The sequence below is a fragment of the Gymnoscopelus braueri genome (genome assembly GCF_963280865.1).
Source record: "Gymnoscopelus braueri genome assembly, chromosome: 21".
NCBI lineage: Eukaryota > Metazoa > Chordata > Actinopteri > Myctophiformes > Myctophidae > Gymnoscopelus > Gymnoscopelus braueri.
The window spans coordinates 20757186-20774059 of NC_137623.1; the positions used below are offsets into that span (position 1 = coordinate 20757186).

General features: G+C 43.7%; 1 protein-coding gene across 3 annotated transcripts in view; it reads left to right on the forward strand.

Annotated features, from left to right (window-relative positions):
• cacnb2a (calcium channel, voltage-dependent, beta 2a) overlaps nucleotides 1–16874 on the forward strand; it is a 110495-nt gene that overhangs the window by 62542 nt on the left and 31079 nt on the right. For all 3 annotated transcript variants that reach the window (XM_080417825.1, XM_080417827.1, XM_080417826.1), the window contains one exon: nucleotides 13770–13889. In XM_080417825.1, the coding sequence (XP_080273951.1) occupies nucleotides 13770–13889 (120 nt within the window). The remainder of the gene's footprint in view (nucleotides 1–13769; nucleotides 13890–16874) is intronic.

Consider the following 16874-nt stretch of genomic DNA (forward strand, 5'->3'; position numbering starts at 1 on the left):
ATGACATAATAATGAGGCCATTTGATTTACAATTTCACTATGTACTGTAGGCGTTTAGCCAACGCTTTTATCCAGAGCAACTTACAAGCGCGAAATCAGAGTAAATGGCGTGAACCCTATAGTCAACAAATGACAGTGTAAATCGTCACATAAGAAGTGTGCACAGTATTACTTCAAAGAAACTAGGAAGAGCAGTGCTTGGGGGTGAGGTTTTTGATTGTTTGATTGATACTTTATTAGTCAGAAATGTAAACGGCACGAGGTACAGTCAGACATTAAGGCTAAAAGGATAACACAAAAAGATCCTGGGGACTTGTTTCCATTGTGGTCCTATGTATTCAATTCATCAACATAGCATAGCAAAAAACAACACAATAATACAAAACACTATATATGTACAAAAGAGAAAAAGGAAAAACGGCGGCAGTGAATGACTCCTTTCTATGGAAATTTGCATTTATCTCCCCTTGTGGTCTCCTGATGGATGTTTTTTCAGGCCAGTTTTGAACAAACACACACGCACAGTCGCACACACATGAGACTGTACCGTTTTATCAGAACTTAGCAGTCTTAAATGTATACAAGCTCAGAGTGCCACGCTATGAGCTTGTAGATCTGCTATTTTTGAAAAATCGTGATAATATGTGCAAATCTTTTAATATATATTTTTTAAAGCGAACATGTGTAAAATATTTTGTTCCAGGGACCCCCCAGAAGCTAATATTTGAGTTACAAATGTTTGCTTTAAAAAATATATAATCAAAGATTTACACACATTTTCATGTTTTTTTCCCCCTAAAAAATAGGAGATCTATAAGCTCATAGCGTGGCACGAGTGCAGCGCTATGAGCTTATAGATCTGCTATTTTAGCCAAATAAATCTAAAATGATAGAGATGTGTTCCTGGATTGAATGGGTTAATGTCATGGTATTCCGTGTGCAAATTGGCACGTTGCCATTGGCACTCAGCTGTTGGCAGGTAATGTTTACATGTGTGGCTGACTGTGTGGTTCAGGTCATCAGTTACATACAGTATGCAACACAGATGTCTTGTGCTTCCTGAGGACAAACCTAATGGACTGGAAAGTAGAGTTGTTCTGAAACCAACACCAGTATCAGAAAAGCTGCCGATACTGCCTAAAAGGCTGGTATCGGCATCGGCGAGTATGCCAGTCTATGCCATTCCGATACCACGTCATTTATCACATGATGATATTTCATTTACAGTCATATTTTGAATGCTTCAGTTGATGTTGCACGACTGTTTTATACTCTTACTGTACTATTTACATTATAATTGTACTAACTTGTAGCTACACTTTAACAATTTATTGATGGAATTTAAATCTATTCCTACATCAGTGGTTCTGAAACCTTTTAATTTCAAGGACCCCCATAACTCTGAGAGTGTACAAATGGGTCCATTTGGTTCCATTTCTACACTCTCAGAGTTACAGACCTGTAAAGGTCCTTACACACCGGGGCGATTTTGTTCATGCGAATAATACGTTTTTTTTTAAAACCTTATAAAGTCAATGCAAGCTTCCACACCAGTTTCGCGGAGCGAAAAAAGCGTCTTTTAATTATTCGGAACAAGTCCGAATTTTGCGTATATTCGCACATTCGCCGGTGTGTAACCGCCTTAAGGGTCCATTTGGAACCCCCCCCCCAAGGAACCCAGATGGTCCCTGGACCCCACTTTGTGAACCACTGTCCTAGATGTGTTTAAATAACACACTGGTATCGGATCGGTACTCTGTATCGACCGATACGCAAGTTATGGGTCGGAATCGGAATCGGTATCGGGAAGGAAGACATGGTATCGATACATCTCTAGTGGAAAGCCAAAGCCTTCACTCATCCCATTGCAGGGGGAGCGAGAGAGAGAGGAGCGAGTGGTTGAGGGATCGGGTGGGGAAAGAGGCGATGGAGATTGCTGAAATGGAGTGCTAGAGAAAAATATTGACAGAAAGAAAACAGAAAGAGTGGTAGATGGAGGGAGAAAGGGCATGGGGAATAGAGGGAGCATTGTAATGAAAGTGAAAAATAGATGGGGTCAGGAATGGAGTGAAACGGCACAATGCTGCAGGCAGGGTTGACGAGGTGAAGACACAAACAGAATTATAATGATTGCATGGCTATGTCTGCTCTACACCCAGGGTTCCCAAACTTTTAAGGCTGTGACCCCCCAACATAGTCATATTTGAAGTAACTGGGGACCCCCCCACCCTGAACAGCACTTTAAGTTGTAGGAGTTGAGGCATTACATTTAGTTTGACTCGGTTCCACAGATACATACTGTCTGATACATGTGGTTTCACCTTACTGGTTTCACCAGTAAAAACTGGTGAAACATTGGCCAAATTGTCAAATAATATAAGGAAGAGATTTTTTTTTCTTCTATTTTCACAATGTTTGCCTCTTTATATTATTTGTCAATTTGACCAATGTTTCACCAGTTTTTACAGTAGAGTTGCTGATTACTTTTCATGCAGTTATGGTCTTTAAAAAAAAATTGTCACTTCACTCTCATCTGGGGACCCCCAAAAAAGTATGTGGGGACCCCCTGGGGGTCCCGACCCACAGGTTGGGAACCACTGCTCTACACAGTAAAATCCCAATGTTCATTTATGCAAATGATCGTTTCCATTTGTACACTCTTTAAAGAGTTAAATTAACTCTTTATAATATACACAGTCAATTCAGCCAACATTCTCTTTATTAAAAGGTAGATGTAATTTTTCTTACTTTTAGAGATAGGCCTGCAGTACCAATGTAAAGCCAAGCCAACGCGAGCCAGATGCAGAGAGACACCCGCTCAATTGGTGCTAATTAGCTTTAGTGATTTTTAACGTGTATTGTGCTGACTGCTAAGCCACTGCTGCATGTGGAAGGAGGACCTCTGTCCGAGGGGATCGATATGACCATTGATAGCGTACATGTTATATAGATACTGTTATGGAAAGCATCTTATAACACTGTAAAGTATGGGTCTTCAACGTTTTTCAGGCCAAGGACCCGTTAGCTGAGAGAAAGATGAAGCAGGGACCCCCACTACATATTGTATACATTTTTTTTCCTAGGTTTCATAGATAGCTTCATAGACTTGTTTGACAGCACTGTCAAGCGTTGTGTTGGATTCATGTTAATGTGTATATTCAGACATTTAACCACTATAACTGTCAATACTTAGTAAACTTGACCTTTCACTCTGTGCCTGGTCTGTTCTTCTTTCCCTCTACACCAAACGTCATTGCCGAAGATCTGCGAGGCGTTGTGAGCTTGTAGAGCTGCTATTTTCGGCTAATGTTCCCCTCAGAATAAGGATGCTAGGGTTCAAGTGGTTAATGTACAAAAAAAAGTTCCTATCACACAAAGATATGGTGCCCCCCGCCCTGTAGTAACTCTTAGGGCCCCCTGTTGAAGACACATGCTGTAAAGTGTATACTGTGCATCTCTTTAAATGGATGGCCCAATTGAGAAATAAACCCATAACTGTTTTACAGGACTGTTGACTTTCTGCACAGTCAGTGAACCTGCTTATTTTAGCTTCACCTTCGTCCACCTTGTGTCAGTAATTAGACCACAACGTCAGTTCGCTGTTGCGTCACTCTCCATCTCCGTCCAAATCATAATCTAGCTTAGGTAACCGCCTCTGTCATTAAGCTAATTGGTCTTAATGGGGTAAAAAATCATACTTTCCTCCCCTGGCCTCTCCTTTGATGAGTGAGACGTGGCTAAATTGGCGGGCGCTCGTTGAGTAGGTACACTGGGCGCACGGAACCGTGTCATTGATTGGCTGTGATGAGCTGGAGCTGATTAGCATGTCATCCTATGATGTACGGCTAGAGAGAGCGCTCCCTGGGGATCTGACCACTGGCCACAGAACCAGCGAGCCCATTTCAATTACAGAGACGCCGACTGACCCTCTGACAGCTTGTGACCTCATAGCACTCTGTGACAGGTTAGCCAGGGGAGCTTATTATTGTCAGACGTCCACCAACTTGGGGAAAAAAAGAGGATATATGGAAGAATCCTTTGTCCTCTGCCTCTTCCATTTGGAGACTTTAATTAAAGCTGCAATTACTCCTTTGTCCCATGTGACTTTGCCTTGCTCCGCTCACATGTAATGCATCACGAGGGGCTGATAGGTTGTACCTTTTAAAAGTTGAAAAATTGCCTCTTGCCTCACTACTGTCAGCATCAGTCATGAGGAGAAGCTGTGAATAGAGGCTCTATTTTAGCTCCCTCTCTCACCTCTCTCTCTCTCGCTGTCTCTCTCTCTCAATGTTTTGCGTTCCCTTGGTATCAAATCTTCGCGACAAAAGCAGCAATTTATTCAAATGAATGTCTCTCACTGTGTGCCTCTCTCTCCTCCCTCTGAGACAACAGTTTGTTGTCACTGTTGTCTCAGTAAAGGAGTTCTGACATGTGTCGATGAGTGTGCACAGTGTGATTTGTGAATAAGCGTGAGTATGTAGATTGAGGGGATTTATACCAAGCGTGTTCCTCGCCTCTGAGTAGAAGGAGAGGTGTGCATGATTCATGGACTGACAAACATATCAAGGAAAAACTCTGTATGTGTGTGTGTCTTCATTTGTTTGTGTTTGGGCGTATCTTCTTGAGCATGAGCGGGGGGGGTATCCAATCTACTGACACACACACGCACACACACACACACACACACACACACACACACACACACACACACACACACACACACACACACACACACACACACACACACACACACACACACACACACACACACACACACACACACACACACACACACACGTGCCACTAAGGACGAGTAAATAAGCACAGGATGCCAGCCCAGGCACAGATCACAGCAGAGAGCTAAGAGCAGATGGAAGGACTATGAGGGGTGACTGAAAAAAAGAAAACGAGACGAAGAGAGGGAGGAGGTGGAGGTGGAGAGGGGGGGGTGTGAGTAGAGGCATATAGAGAGAGGTAGGCTGAGATGGAAAGAGAGAGAGAGAGAGAGAATCACAGAGGTATACACAGGGGGAGGCTGTGAAGGAGAGAGTGCAGGACATGCACGGCACACAGACAGGCATGCATAGACACACACAGCAAGCATTGCAGCGCTTGGCAACAGCAGCACCTGAGAACCAGCGCTAGCAGCAGCAGCAGCAGCCAAGCAACCACCACAGCTCGATTCACATCAACGGCAACAGAAGCAGCGCTGTTGGATGCATACAGAGAAGCTCTGCCAAAAGCCGCCGCCGCCGCCACCACCAGCCAGACAAGACGACAACAACAAGCCGCACGCCTTGTCTGTTTTCCTCTCCTGTGGAGGAGGATCATCATCATGGCAGCAGAGGAGCTGTGGTCCCACATGGCGGTGATGCGGCAGGAGTGAAGCTTGGGGGGCTGCTGGGGCTGAAGCTTGAGCCGTACGGGAAGGAAGAATTAACACCCAGCGAGGAGCCACCTGCAGGCTGCAGTGACCGCCTCACCGCTGCTCCTGCAGGCTGCAGGGGACGAGTCTCCAGGGCAGACGGAGGAGCGAGCGCGCTGCTGAGATTATGCACGTGGTGGAAGAGAGCTCATGTGGATTCCCTATCTTCAACAGTGGCAGCAGCAGCATCATCATCATCAGTAGATGTGGATCTGTATGCACTTGCAGCAGTAACGACCGAGCTAGCCGTACTGTAGCTGCAGTAGTAGTACCAGGACACAAACCTCCAGACCTGTTTGTTTTGGAGTCATTTGTGGCGCCGGTGCGTTAGGATATCGGCTGGGCATTTAGCCATTTAGGTTCAAATGCACCTGTAGCCATTGTGTTGGACTTTGCGGTCCAGTTAGCTGTAGCAACAGTAGTAGTTTTAACAGTTGTAGCCTAGTAGTAGTAGTAGTAGCAGTAGTGGTTGTACTAGTTGCAGTAGCAATAGTAGTAGTAATAGTTGTATTAGTTGAATAGCAGTATTGGTTACAATAGTGGTAGTAGCAGTAGCAGTTGTAGTATTCTAGTAGAGGCAGTAGTAGTTGTTGTAATAGTTGTAGTATTAGTAGCAGTAGTAGTGATAGTTGTAGTAGTAGAATAGCAGTATTGGTTGCAATAGTAGTAGTAGCAGTTGTAACAGTTGTAGTAGCCTAGTAGTGGTAATAGTTGTGGCAGCAGTAGTTAGTAATAGTTGAAGTAGTAACTAGTAATAGTTGTAGTTGTAGTACTAGTAGCTGTAATAGCAATAGTTGTAGTAGTAATACTACTAGTAGTAATAGTTGTAGTACTAGTAGCAGTAGTGTGGTGGGTGTGGGTGGGTGGGGGGTCAGGTGGGAAGAACAAACCACTGTATGACCAGTGTGGCTGATGAAGGCCACCTGGATCCGACTACTGAAACGAACCAAGGGAGGTCGCGTCAAGAGCTCTGATGCCTGTGTAAGCAGACCTTTAAGTATGTTTACATCCATGTCCAACACATTCTCACACATAGGCGTCAGTTATTGCCGCTCTGTCATTTCCCCTCCCTACAAAAACTAAAGCGCACGTATTGGAGCTTCAAATACTATTCTAATCCAGGGTTAGGTCAGCTGCCTCTGAGGCTGACCTGGTAGCAGCGCTTAGCTAGTAACCGCAACCTCCTGTGATCGAATCCCACCGTGGGTGCGATTCTTGTTTTTTTTTTCTCTCTCCGTACAGTTTTTGTGAGGTTAGGGTTAGTGTTAGGTTTAGGTATATTTTCGTGAAGTTAGGGTTAGGCATAGTTATGTCAACATGCGACGTCGCCATGGCGTCCCGTGACCCGACGTTTCAGGGCTACTGACAGAGCGGCAAAATGTGACGCCTTGGTAGTGAGAACGGGTTGCCATATGTCTTTGTGTGTGTTCTAATAGCACTGACAGCCAGAGAGAGAGAGAGAGCGAGAGAGAGAGGGGGGGCATGTATGGGTGGTTTGGTATTGTGTGTGTGTGTGTGGGTGTGTGTGAGAGAGAGAGAGATGCATGCATTTGTGTGTGTTTATAGACAGTAAAGTGCATATACTGTGAGTGTATGTTTACGTACTGTACAAGTGTGTGTGTGTGTGTGTGTGTGTGTGTGTGTGTGTGTGTGTGTGTGTGTGTGTGTGTGTGTGTGTGTGTGTGTGTGTGTGTGTGTGTGTGTGTGTGTGTGTGTGTGTGTGTGTGTGTGTGTGTGTACTTGTTTCTCGGCCCATACAGCCCATCAATCAGTGCCTGGGTGGGGGTCAGGGTGGTACTGTGTGGTTGTTTATTGATAGTGATGATGGGCAGTGTGTTGTCTTATCATTCATGTCTGTCAGGTTGTGGTCAGATCTTCATACAGTATCACCTCCCTCTGCTCTGACCCACTGGACTCATGTCCTCCAACGCACCGTTTCCCAAACATTGGGTCGGGACCCATATGTGGGTTGTGGATCCATTTTCGTGGGTCGCGAGTGAAAAGCCCTTTAAAGCCCTAAATATTGTCATGAATTATTATTTTTAAATATTTACTAAAAGTTTCCACAAAAAGAAAAAGAAAATTCTTGACTTGAAACCGATTCAAACATATTTCAAAAAGAATTCCATGAATAAAATATAAATAATCAAAGAAATTCCCTAAATTAGAAAATAAAATGTTTTAAGAAGTATTGAAAATAGCTGATATGCAAGCTCTTAACGTGGTGTGAATTGTGTTTTTGGCATTGGACGTTGGAACATATGAATAAAAAATAAATTTCTCTTTGCGTTTTAGGTTTCGTAATAAAAAATTGCACAGGGAAGATATGTAACATTTATAAATGTTATACCAAAAAAAGGTAAAAATTGCGTCATGAATTGTAAGCTTGTAGATCAGCAATTTTTTATGCTTTTTTATGTATGAACATTTTTCAACATGGATACGATTATGACAAAATAATTGCGATTAGACGATTATGTAATAATTGTGACAGGTCTAATTGCGAGGCGTCGTGAGCTTTTACATCGGGTATTTTCAAATAGCCGAAGTATAAAATGGGGTTAAAGTGGTGAGACTGATTTTGACGATATATTAATTAGCTATTAATTTAGCTGGGGACCCCTTGGAACCTCCTCAATGACCCCTGGGGGTCCCTGGACACCACTTTTAGAAGCACTACTCTAGCTTGACAGGGGTTTGTACGTTTGAATCCAATGTATACCTAACCTGTAGGTATGCTGCTGGACTTGTTGAAGCTGTGTCCTTGTGTGTTGTTATGTTTGTAGGTTTTTTTTTTTTTTTACTCAAAAAGCATGCTACTATGTAGTTTATAGTGTGGAAGGTCTATGAATCAGGGTAAAAGGAAGTTGGATAAATCAGGGTTCGAATATTAGGGAATGAATTGTGGTTGAATGGAGAACTGAGACAAAGGGAAAATGGAAGCCCTATTTCCGAAAATGTGTAAAAAAAAAGCCGATATACAAGCTCTCAATGTGTTGCATCCTGACCCGTTGTGAACTTGTAGATCAGCTATTTAAATGAATGAATTGCCAATACTGACATGCCTAAAATAGAGACGCTGGGGTTAACCCATTAAAACCGGGAAAGCATCTGTGTCATTTTAGATTTTAGTGTTGGCTATTCAAAAATAGCGGATATACAAGCAAGATACACAGCACGGCACTTCATGCCGCACTGCGACGTGAACATTGAACATTTTAGAAAAATCTTGAAAGTGTGAGAACTACTGATTTAGAAAGGCATTTGTAGAATCGGCATCAGGTCTTAAAGAGTTGGTTTAAATAGGTTTGGAAAAAAATAGGTCTCTGTTGTGTCTGCTCCTGAACTTTAGTTATATTGATAATTTCATACAATTGTTATTTAAAAAAAAGTCAGAACATAGACCATTGTACAAATGAGGGCCCTGTTCACTACATTTGCATGATATCTCCATCGTACTGTAAGTTGTAAAGCATAGATCAATCTTGCGCTTGATCTCCCCCAGATTTTTTTTGTTGTTTTTGTGATTTTAACGATGCCAAAAAAACATGACACCTACTGCATAACGAGTGTCACTTTGTTTTGGGCTGCGCAGCCAGGCGAGAGCGCGGACACAATGCCTTATTCATGAGCCTGATGTGATGAATGCTCCAGCCCATGGATAGTTAATGAGCTGGCTTTCAAATAAACCTTCCAGGTATTTATAGTCCGCTGTCGCAGGTACAAAGTAGACGAGATCAGACACACAGAGACAGTTAACCCGTTCAATCCGGGAACGCATCTGTGTCATTTTAGATTTGAGCTATAACCAGTCCATTATTTTATACTTCGGCTATTCAAAAATAGCAGATATACAAGCTCGAGATATGTTTTTTTAAGCGAACATTTTGTAACTCAAATCTTTGCTTCTGGGGGTCCCTGGAACAAAATATTTTACAAATGTCCGCTTTAAAAAATATACATTCAAAGATTTGCCAAAAAAAATCACGATTAAAGAATAATAGCCCAAAGAAATCTAAAATGACACAAAAAATGCGTTCACGGATTGAATGGGTTAATGAGCTTGGCTGCCGGACATCATATGGAACACAGGTTCTTCTATAGATATGAATAGTTCATTATGATTTATTATAATAATGCTATACCTACCGCAGGCCTCATCATCATACTTAAACGATGGTAATGCAGCCATTGGGAAGGTGTGTGTGTGTGTGTGGGTGTGTGTGTGTGTGTGTGTGTGTGTGTGTGTGTGTGTGTGTGTGTGTGTGTGTGTGTGTGTGTGTGTGTGTGTGTGTGTGTGTGTGTGTGTGTGTGTGTGTGTGTGTGTGTGTGTGTGTGTGGCAGGCATGGCTGGGTAATTCTAATCAGGCACGGAGTGAGGGAGGCTATTTTTAACTCAGACACAGCAGTGAGTATAATGGTGCAGTGAGATGAATGAGACACCGGTGGTGGAGGCAGGGAGATATGCAGGTGAGGACCTGAAGCTAAACACGGTTCCTTTAGTTCGGGGGTTCTCAAAGTGGGGTTCCGGGAACCCCCAGGGGTCCCCTTCAATCAGGGGGATTGAAGGGGTTTGTTCCTTTTTTTTTAAATGAATAAAATGTAATGTTGTCCAATCTGTATGGTAGAGTATGTTAATATAATATAACTTATACAATTGTGGTGGTTTTGTCTCCCTGCTCTTCTATTGAGACATTTAGATCGTGTCAAAGGTCATGTCTCACCTAGACACAGGATCGGACATGACTTTTGACCTGATGGTCAAGATTCAATTTATCCCCTGAGCAAGCAGGCAGGCTCTATTAGCTCAATGGTACAAAAAGCAGGCAGGCTCTATTAGCTCAATGGTACAAAAAGCAGGCAGGCTCTATTAGCTCAATGGTACAAAAAGCAGGCAGGCTCAATGGTACAAAAACTCAGCACTTGAGCAGGAAACCGGGTTCAAATCTGCGATAGAAGAAGAAAGTTAAATAGTGCTGCTTTAATATAGCATAAAAATCTGTTTAACCCTATTACATCAGCTATTTGAAAATAGCCTATCTGCAAGCTCAAAACGTGGCACGATGTGTCACCTTGTGTCGCGTTGTGAGCTTGTAGATCTGCTTTTTTTTATCTGGATTTTTTTTAGAATAATACTTTTGAAACATTTTAACAATGCAAGTCTTTTATGGGGGTCCCTGGCACGAAATATTTTCAGATGGGGGTCAGCGCCCAGATAGATTTGTTTGAGAGCCACTGATTTAGTTAACCAGTCCCTCAGGGCTCTTTAGTGTCTTTTCTGTTTTCTGTTATTGGGGGGAAAGCTTTCGCAGGAAATTGCCAGTTGACAAGCTCACAACGCGTTTCAGCACAGATCGTCACAGCGCAGATCGGCTATTTTCAGTGAAAGCTTTCCCCAACAAGGATTTACTTAATTGACGGGAATCCCCCAGGGGTCTATGATAGGCCTCCTCCTTTATTTCCCTCTACACCAGTGGTTCTCAAACATTTTATTGTCAAGTTCCCCCATAACTGAGTGTACAAATGGAACCAAATGGACCCATATACACTGCCGAGTTACAGACCCCCCCACCAAGGAACCCAGAGTGTCCTGCACACCTCTTTGAGAACCACTGCTCTACTCCAAATCTCTTCACAGAAAATATCAGATCTACAAGCTCACAACTTGTTGCGTTGTGATAGTGATCTTGTAGGTCTGCTATTTTCACCAAATGGGTTTGTGTGGTTAATTAAAATGTCCTCTTGTCAAGCTGTTACATGCATCAAGGCAATTATGTTTCTGCACTGTAAAATAGGCCTACATCTAATCTATAGCATCAAAGCCATGGACCTTTTTTTACAAGCGACCCTCTCTGGCAAGTTGTTGTTAATAACTAGGCTACACTTGGTTAGTAAAGTCCAGATTACAAGACAATAACTATGATTTAAGTGGAAGTTATATGTATGCAGTATTTATATATATTATATTAGTTATCAGTGTCTATATGTTCTCTGGGGTTTATAGTGAGAACTTACTTAACTCTTTAACTGCCAGTAATAGTGTAATAGTGTAATAGTGTGCCACTACTGCCAGCAAAAACGAGCAATTTTTCTGTACCTTTGAAAAATCATGGAATATTATCCGTGACCGCTGTCCTCACGGAGATCGCCTCATTACACACTGTTACGACCCGGCCTAGGGGAGCCTATGGTCGCAACACAAAAGTGGACTCCCTCCTTCCCAGTCCCCAAACAGCCAGACAACGCATGTTCAAAATCCCAAGCATTGAGAATTTATTTACTAATTTAAGTCATAATAAAAGTCATGACAATATATACATGCTACCTCAGGGTGGGATCTACAAAACAACTACTAATACATAAGAGATTCCTCACCCCTACGCGCACATCTTTAACACATAAACATTAACAGATTACAGCACACTGGTGTTTGGAGGCTGGCTAGGAGAAAGACATCTGAACTTTTGGAAGCATGAAGCTTTATAGTGACGCCCAAGAAGATAGGAGCCAATCACCTGCGAGAATCTACATACTAGTTAGTCACTCACACTCAGCCACCACTCAGTCACCATTCACACCAGCTGGTACTCAAATCACTCACTCCTCACCACTCATTCACAAACACACCAATGAGGGGGAAAAACACAGGAAAATACATAATATGACCCTAGGGTCATATTAGGGACACAGGGGTCTCGTAGTATAGGAGACAAAAAAATACGATCGCGGTAACTCGTTGCACAGCCGTGGCCAGTTGAACGTGGCTCGTTTTTGCCGTAAAGCAAGAGGAACGGAGATATAGCCATTTCCCCACAGGAAATAAACAGGAAGTAAACTAGCTTAAATTTTTTTTTAATGACTTCAATTCCGGGTCTGTCGTCATCAGGCAGTGAAAGCATCATTCATAGGGTAGATAGCAGCGCCATCTGGTGGAAAACCACTGTAAACACAACTCTCATCATTCTCACCAGTGGCAGGCTACGCCTTGGCAGAATGTGACGAGAAATCTCGTCCGTGGCAGGCAAAGAGTTAAGCTTGTATAATTGTATTTCTTTTTGTGTGTAAAACAATTTTTTGGGTTTTATAAATAAGGCACTTTTAAACTCGTGCTCGTGAGCGTGCGCATTACTCTTGCAATATTTTCCCGGCTTGTGAATACCAGCTTACATTCACAGTGAATGAATGTAAGTCACGTTGTGTGTGTGTATGGGTGAGAGACAGAGAGAGAGTACTGTGTATGTTTGTGTGCAGACATGCATGTGCGCATGCATGCGTGCATGTGTGTGGTGTGTAGACAGAGATTGGCTGTCGTGCTGCCTTGTCAGGCAGAGAAGAAGCGTTAATTATTCAACACGGACCCAATTACCGTAGCTCTTGTGGTTTTGTAAAATGTCCCTTTGGGTGTAGCAATGTCGTGATTTACAGTGTGATTTACAGGAGAAGAGAGCTATTTACGGCATTAAACGAAAGTTATGCTCCATCACACGACGGTGTCGGGCGCCAAAAATAGCAGGCCTACAAGCTCACAACGTGTCGCATCCACGACGCGGTGTGAGCTTGTAGGTCTGCTATTAGGTGTGCTATTTCCACTATAAGTATGAATGGTGCTTTAGTGCTATGTGTCCTCGTTTGTTTCTCTGCGTTCAGCGTTCAAGTGACCTGAGATGACTGGGGCTTTGTAGAACCGAGAACCGTTAAGCACTTTAACCCTGGCTAACCCCAATGACTATAAAAATGCTACCTTGCTTGGCACTCAGCATCCAAGGGTTAGATTGGGGGTAAGTACCTGCGACATACTAGTGTCATCACGCTACAGGTACAGAAACAGAAGATTACTACCTCTAATACTTCAGTCCAGGGTTTAGAATAGACCTTTATTGATCCCACGCGGGAAATTCAGGCACCAGAGAAACTAGCAACGGAAGGCCAGCGGTCCGGGCACCTAGGCTCCTAAGTAGCTTGACGGTGCATCGCGGGTTTGAGTCCCGATCCCGACGATCTTTACTGCATGTCTCTCCCCATCTCTCTCTCCCTGTTTCCTGTCCATCTACGCTGTAAACTATCAATTAAAGGCAGAAAAGCCCCAAAAAACTAGCAACAGAATACACGTTCAGTCTTCAAGAAAACCCTGATGATCTCGGAAAAACAAAGGTTAAAGCCTCAATCTGGAATTTATTTCACTGGTTGGCTGTTTTTGCCAATTGGTTACGAAACACAGCGCTAGTTTGTGGGGAGCTCCTTTCACGCCGTTTCACAAATCACTAGGACTTAGGCCTATCAACACTGTCGTGAGATTATATTTTGCTTTAATCCATGGGTGTGGTTGTGCTTGTCGTCCTGACAGGGTTCGGCCGACTCCTACACCAGCCGTCCATCAGACTCGGATGTGTCCCTGGAGGAGGATAAGGAGGCAGCGCGCAGAGAGGCAGAGCGCCAGGCGCAGGCTCAGCTCGACAAGGCAAAGGTACGTAATGCTGTCCTTTACCACAAGGGTTCCCAAACATTTCAGGCCGCGACCCCCATAAAATAATCACATTTGAACTGGGGACCCCCACCTTGACAAGCACTTGGAATTGTAGCCATTCATTTTTATTCAGTAGTTTGACTCGGTTCCGTAGATGAATATTGTGAAAAAAGTCGATCTACAAGCTCACAACGCCTCGCAGTGCGAGGCGTTGTGAGCTTGTAGATATTATTTTCACAATGTTTGCCTTTTTTTTATGTAATATTTGACAATTTGGCTAAAAGTCATTGTCAATGTTGCACATTAAGCTAATCATCTGGGGACCGGGTCCCCGACCCCCAGTTTGGGAACCACTGCTTTACCACAGTGCTTCTCAAACATTCGTGAAATACACATTCAATCATGGGCTGATTTTATCTTCACACAGTCCTTATAGCGTTTTGTTGCGGTTAATTTCCTATATGCACATTTTTCATCTGTCGAAGGAAATTAATAAAAAAAAGATTGGATTTCATCCTCGCATCTCTCCCTCGCGCTGTGAAGGAGGGAATGGACCTAACATGTGCGTTTACCCAGGCGCCACCCCATCGCCTAATCAAACCGTGTATTAACTGTTTCATGAGAACATGTCTGACGCCACGCTAGGCAAGACCTAGCCTGGTTGAGTGTCTAACGGAAGTACTGGAATTTCCGCCCAAGGAAATGAAGTTGACGCTTTACAAATCTGTTTACATTCTCCGTCAATGAGACGAGTGTTGTGATTGGTCGAAAAAGACGCCGGAAGTCCCAGCCCCATAGACACTCTCTGCATTAGGTCGTGACCAGGCTTTTCTCTTCGCAGATGAGTAAGGCTGGGAACGAGGCTAGTCTGACACAGGACAGTCTCCTGTGTGTGACAGGGCCATGATGTCCCAACCTGATACCCTGCTGTCCCGAAGTTCATAATGTGAAAGAGGCTTTAGTAATGATCAGTGTCAGTTGTTGATTACAGCTTGAAAGAAGGATGGGCCTTGAGGGGCCTCGGAGAGAAAGCACGCCCTCACTATTAATCAGAGCAAAGGCTCAGCGACTCTGCCCTTGCATGCCCTGGGCCCTGATTAGCAGCAAATAAACAAATAAAAACAGCCTGACTGGCCCTGTGCAACAGGCACAGAAATCAGATATCTATTGCACAGTCAGTCAAATTGACTGGCTCTGTTATGATTCATTTCTCTGATCTGTGAAATTGTTCTATTATCGTTGGCGGGGGTGAGCCGCTCTGTGGTTTCATGCCTTAGGGGATGGTTCGCGGTGATCTATTTCTGGTAGCATCTTGACAAATGGATTTCTTGACTCTTACTGGGTGCTTACACATTCGTAACTATAGCTCACCCACTAGCTGTAAGCTCTGAGGTCTCCTAGCTATAGTTTACAGCAGTCGTTTTTAACAGGTGTATGTATACTCCTGTACTGCAACTCCTCCAGTGAAGAGAGAAAGTATTGCTAATGTATATCCCTGAGTCGACCTCTCTCTTGCTCACTAATTAAAAAAGATAACTTGGCTGTAGCGCTGCAGATAACCTGGCATGGATCAACCCCGGCTGGCATTTTGCATGATAGACGAGCGCTACAAAATAACTTCCCAGTGGTCTATCCGCTAGAGAGAGAAACGGAGCAGGCTGGGGGTCAGGGGAAGTGTACACCCTCTGACGGCAATGCTTTATGGGTGGCGGTTCACAGCGACCCACCTCATCATATACCGCTGATGTATACTGGCACAAAAGTTAAACTCAAACATGTTCTCTGTGCGCCGGGTCATATCACTAATGGAGGGGCTGCGGTACTTAGCTGATGTAAGCTTCAGAGTTGAGGCCTGCAGTCAGTGAACACGTCTTATTGGGCAGAAGATAAGTGTTATTGATTTTACAATATGTCTTGTATAGGGCACATGGTTCTCAAAGTGGAATCCGGGGACCCCCAGGGGTCCTTTAGTTTAAAAATAGCAAATCTATAAGCTAACAAGGCTTCGTGATACGAACGCGTTGTGAGCTTCTAGATCTGCTACTTTCGAATATACATTAATAGGCTTAAAGTGGTTCATGTTTGCCAAGCCCAGATCCAATATGTTTTTAATTTAATGACATGGTGGAAAGAGGGACACCAGGTTGAAATGATAAAATCTGACCGTGGGTTTTATACTGTATACTGTATATTGAACCAATGAAAAGTATTCACAAGAGCTTGTGACTAAATAAAAACTGCATTGGATCCATTGGAACACAGGTTCAGTCAGACAACTTTTGTCAAAATAAGCCATTTATTGCAGTGATATTGCATTAAATTTGGCACTGTCACTCTGCTCCTGTGACACTTCACATGTATCTGCGCAAGCATGACACAGAATCTGAGATCACAAACCCCCTGAAGCAGAGCCTAAGATACAGAGTCATTACATGGACATGACATTTACACCATACAATCCACAGAAATCTGTACAGTTAACATACCGACATAGGGAAGAACTACATTTAATGTCACACGGAGGAGGCAGGGGGGGGGGGGGGGGGTGGAGGGAGTTTGATCAGTGACAAGCTGTAGAAGAGGTGCTGTGCTGACCTATGCTGCTGAGCATGTGGTATAAAAGAGTGCGAGGCTAGAATTAGGATTGAGGGCGTATGTGTTGGCTTGTTAGCGAATGAGATTGGAGGGTGATTGAGCTTTGGGGAACAGCAGCCTGACTGCCCGTGACTGCCTCGCGCCGCTCGATTTCTTTTTTTTCCATGCCCTGAAAAGTAACTTGTAGACATACTCGACAGGCAGCGACAATATGCTGTGCTGTGCTGTGCTGTGCTGTGCTGTGCTGTGCTGTGCTGTGCTGTGCTGTGCTGTGCTGTGCTGTGCTGGACCGGAAGCAAGCCAGAGGTCGTTCTACCCAGCCAGAGTCTCGGTAGATAAACAGGAAAGGACTCTATGGTGCGAGACCTTCACATTCTTCTGTAGCATGTC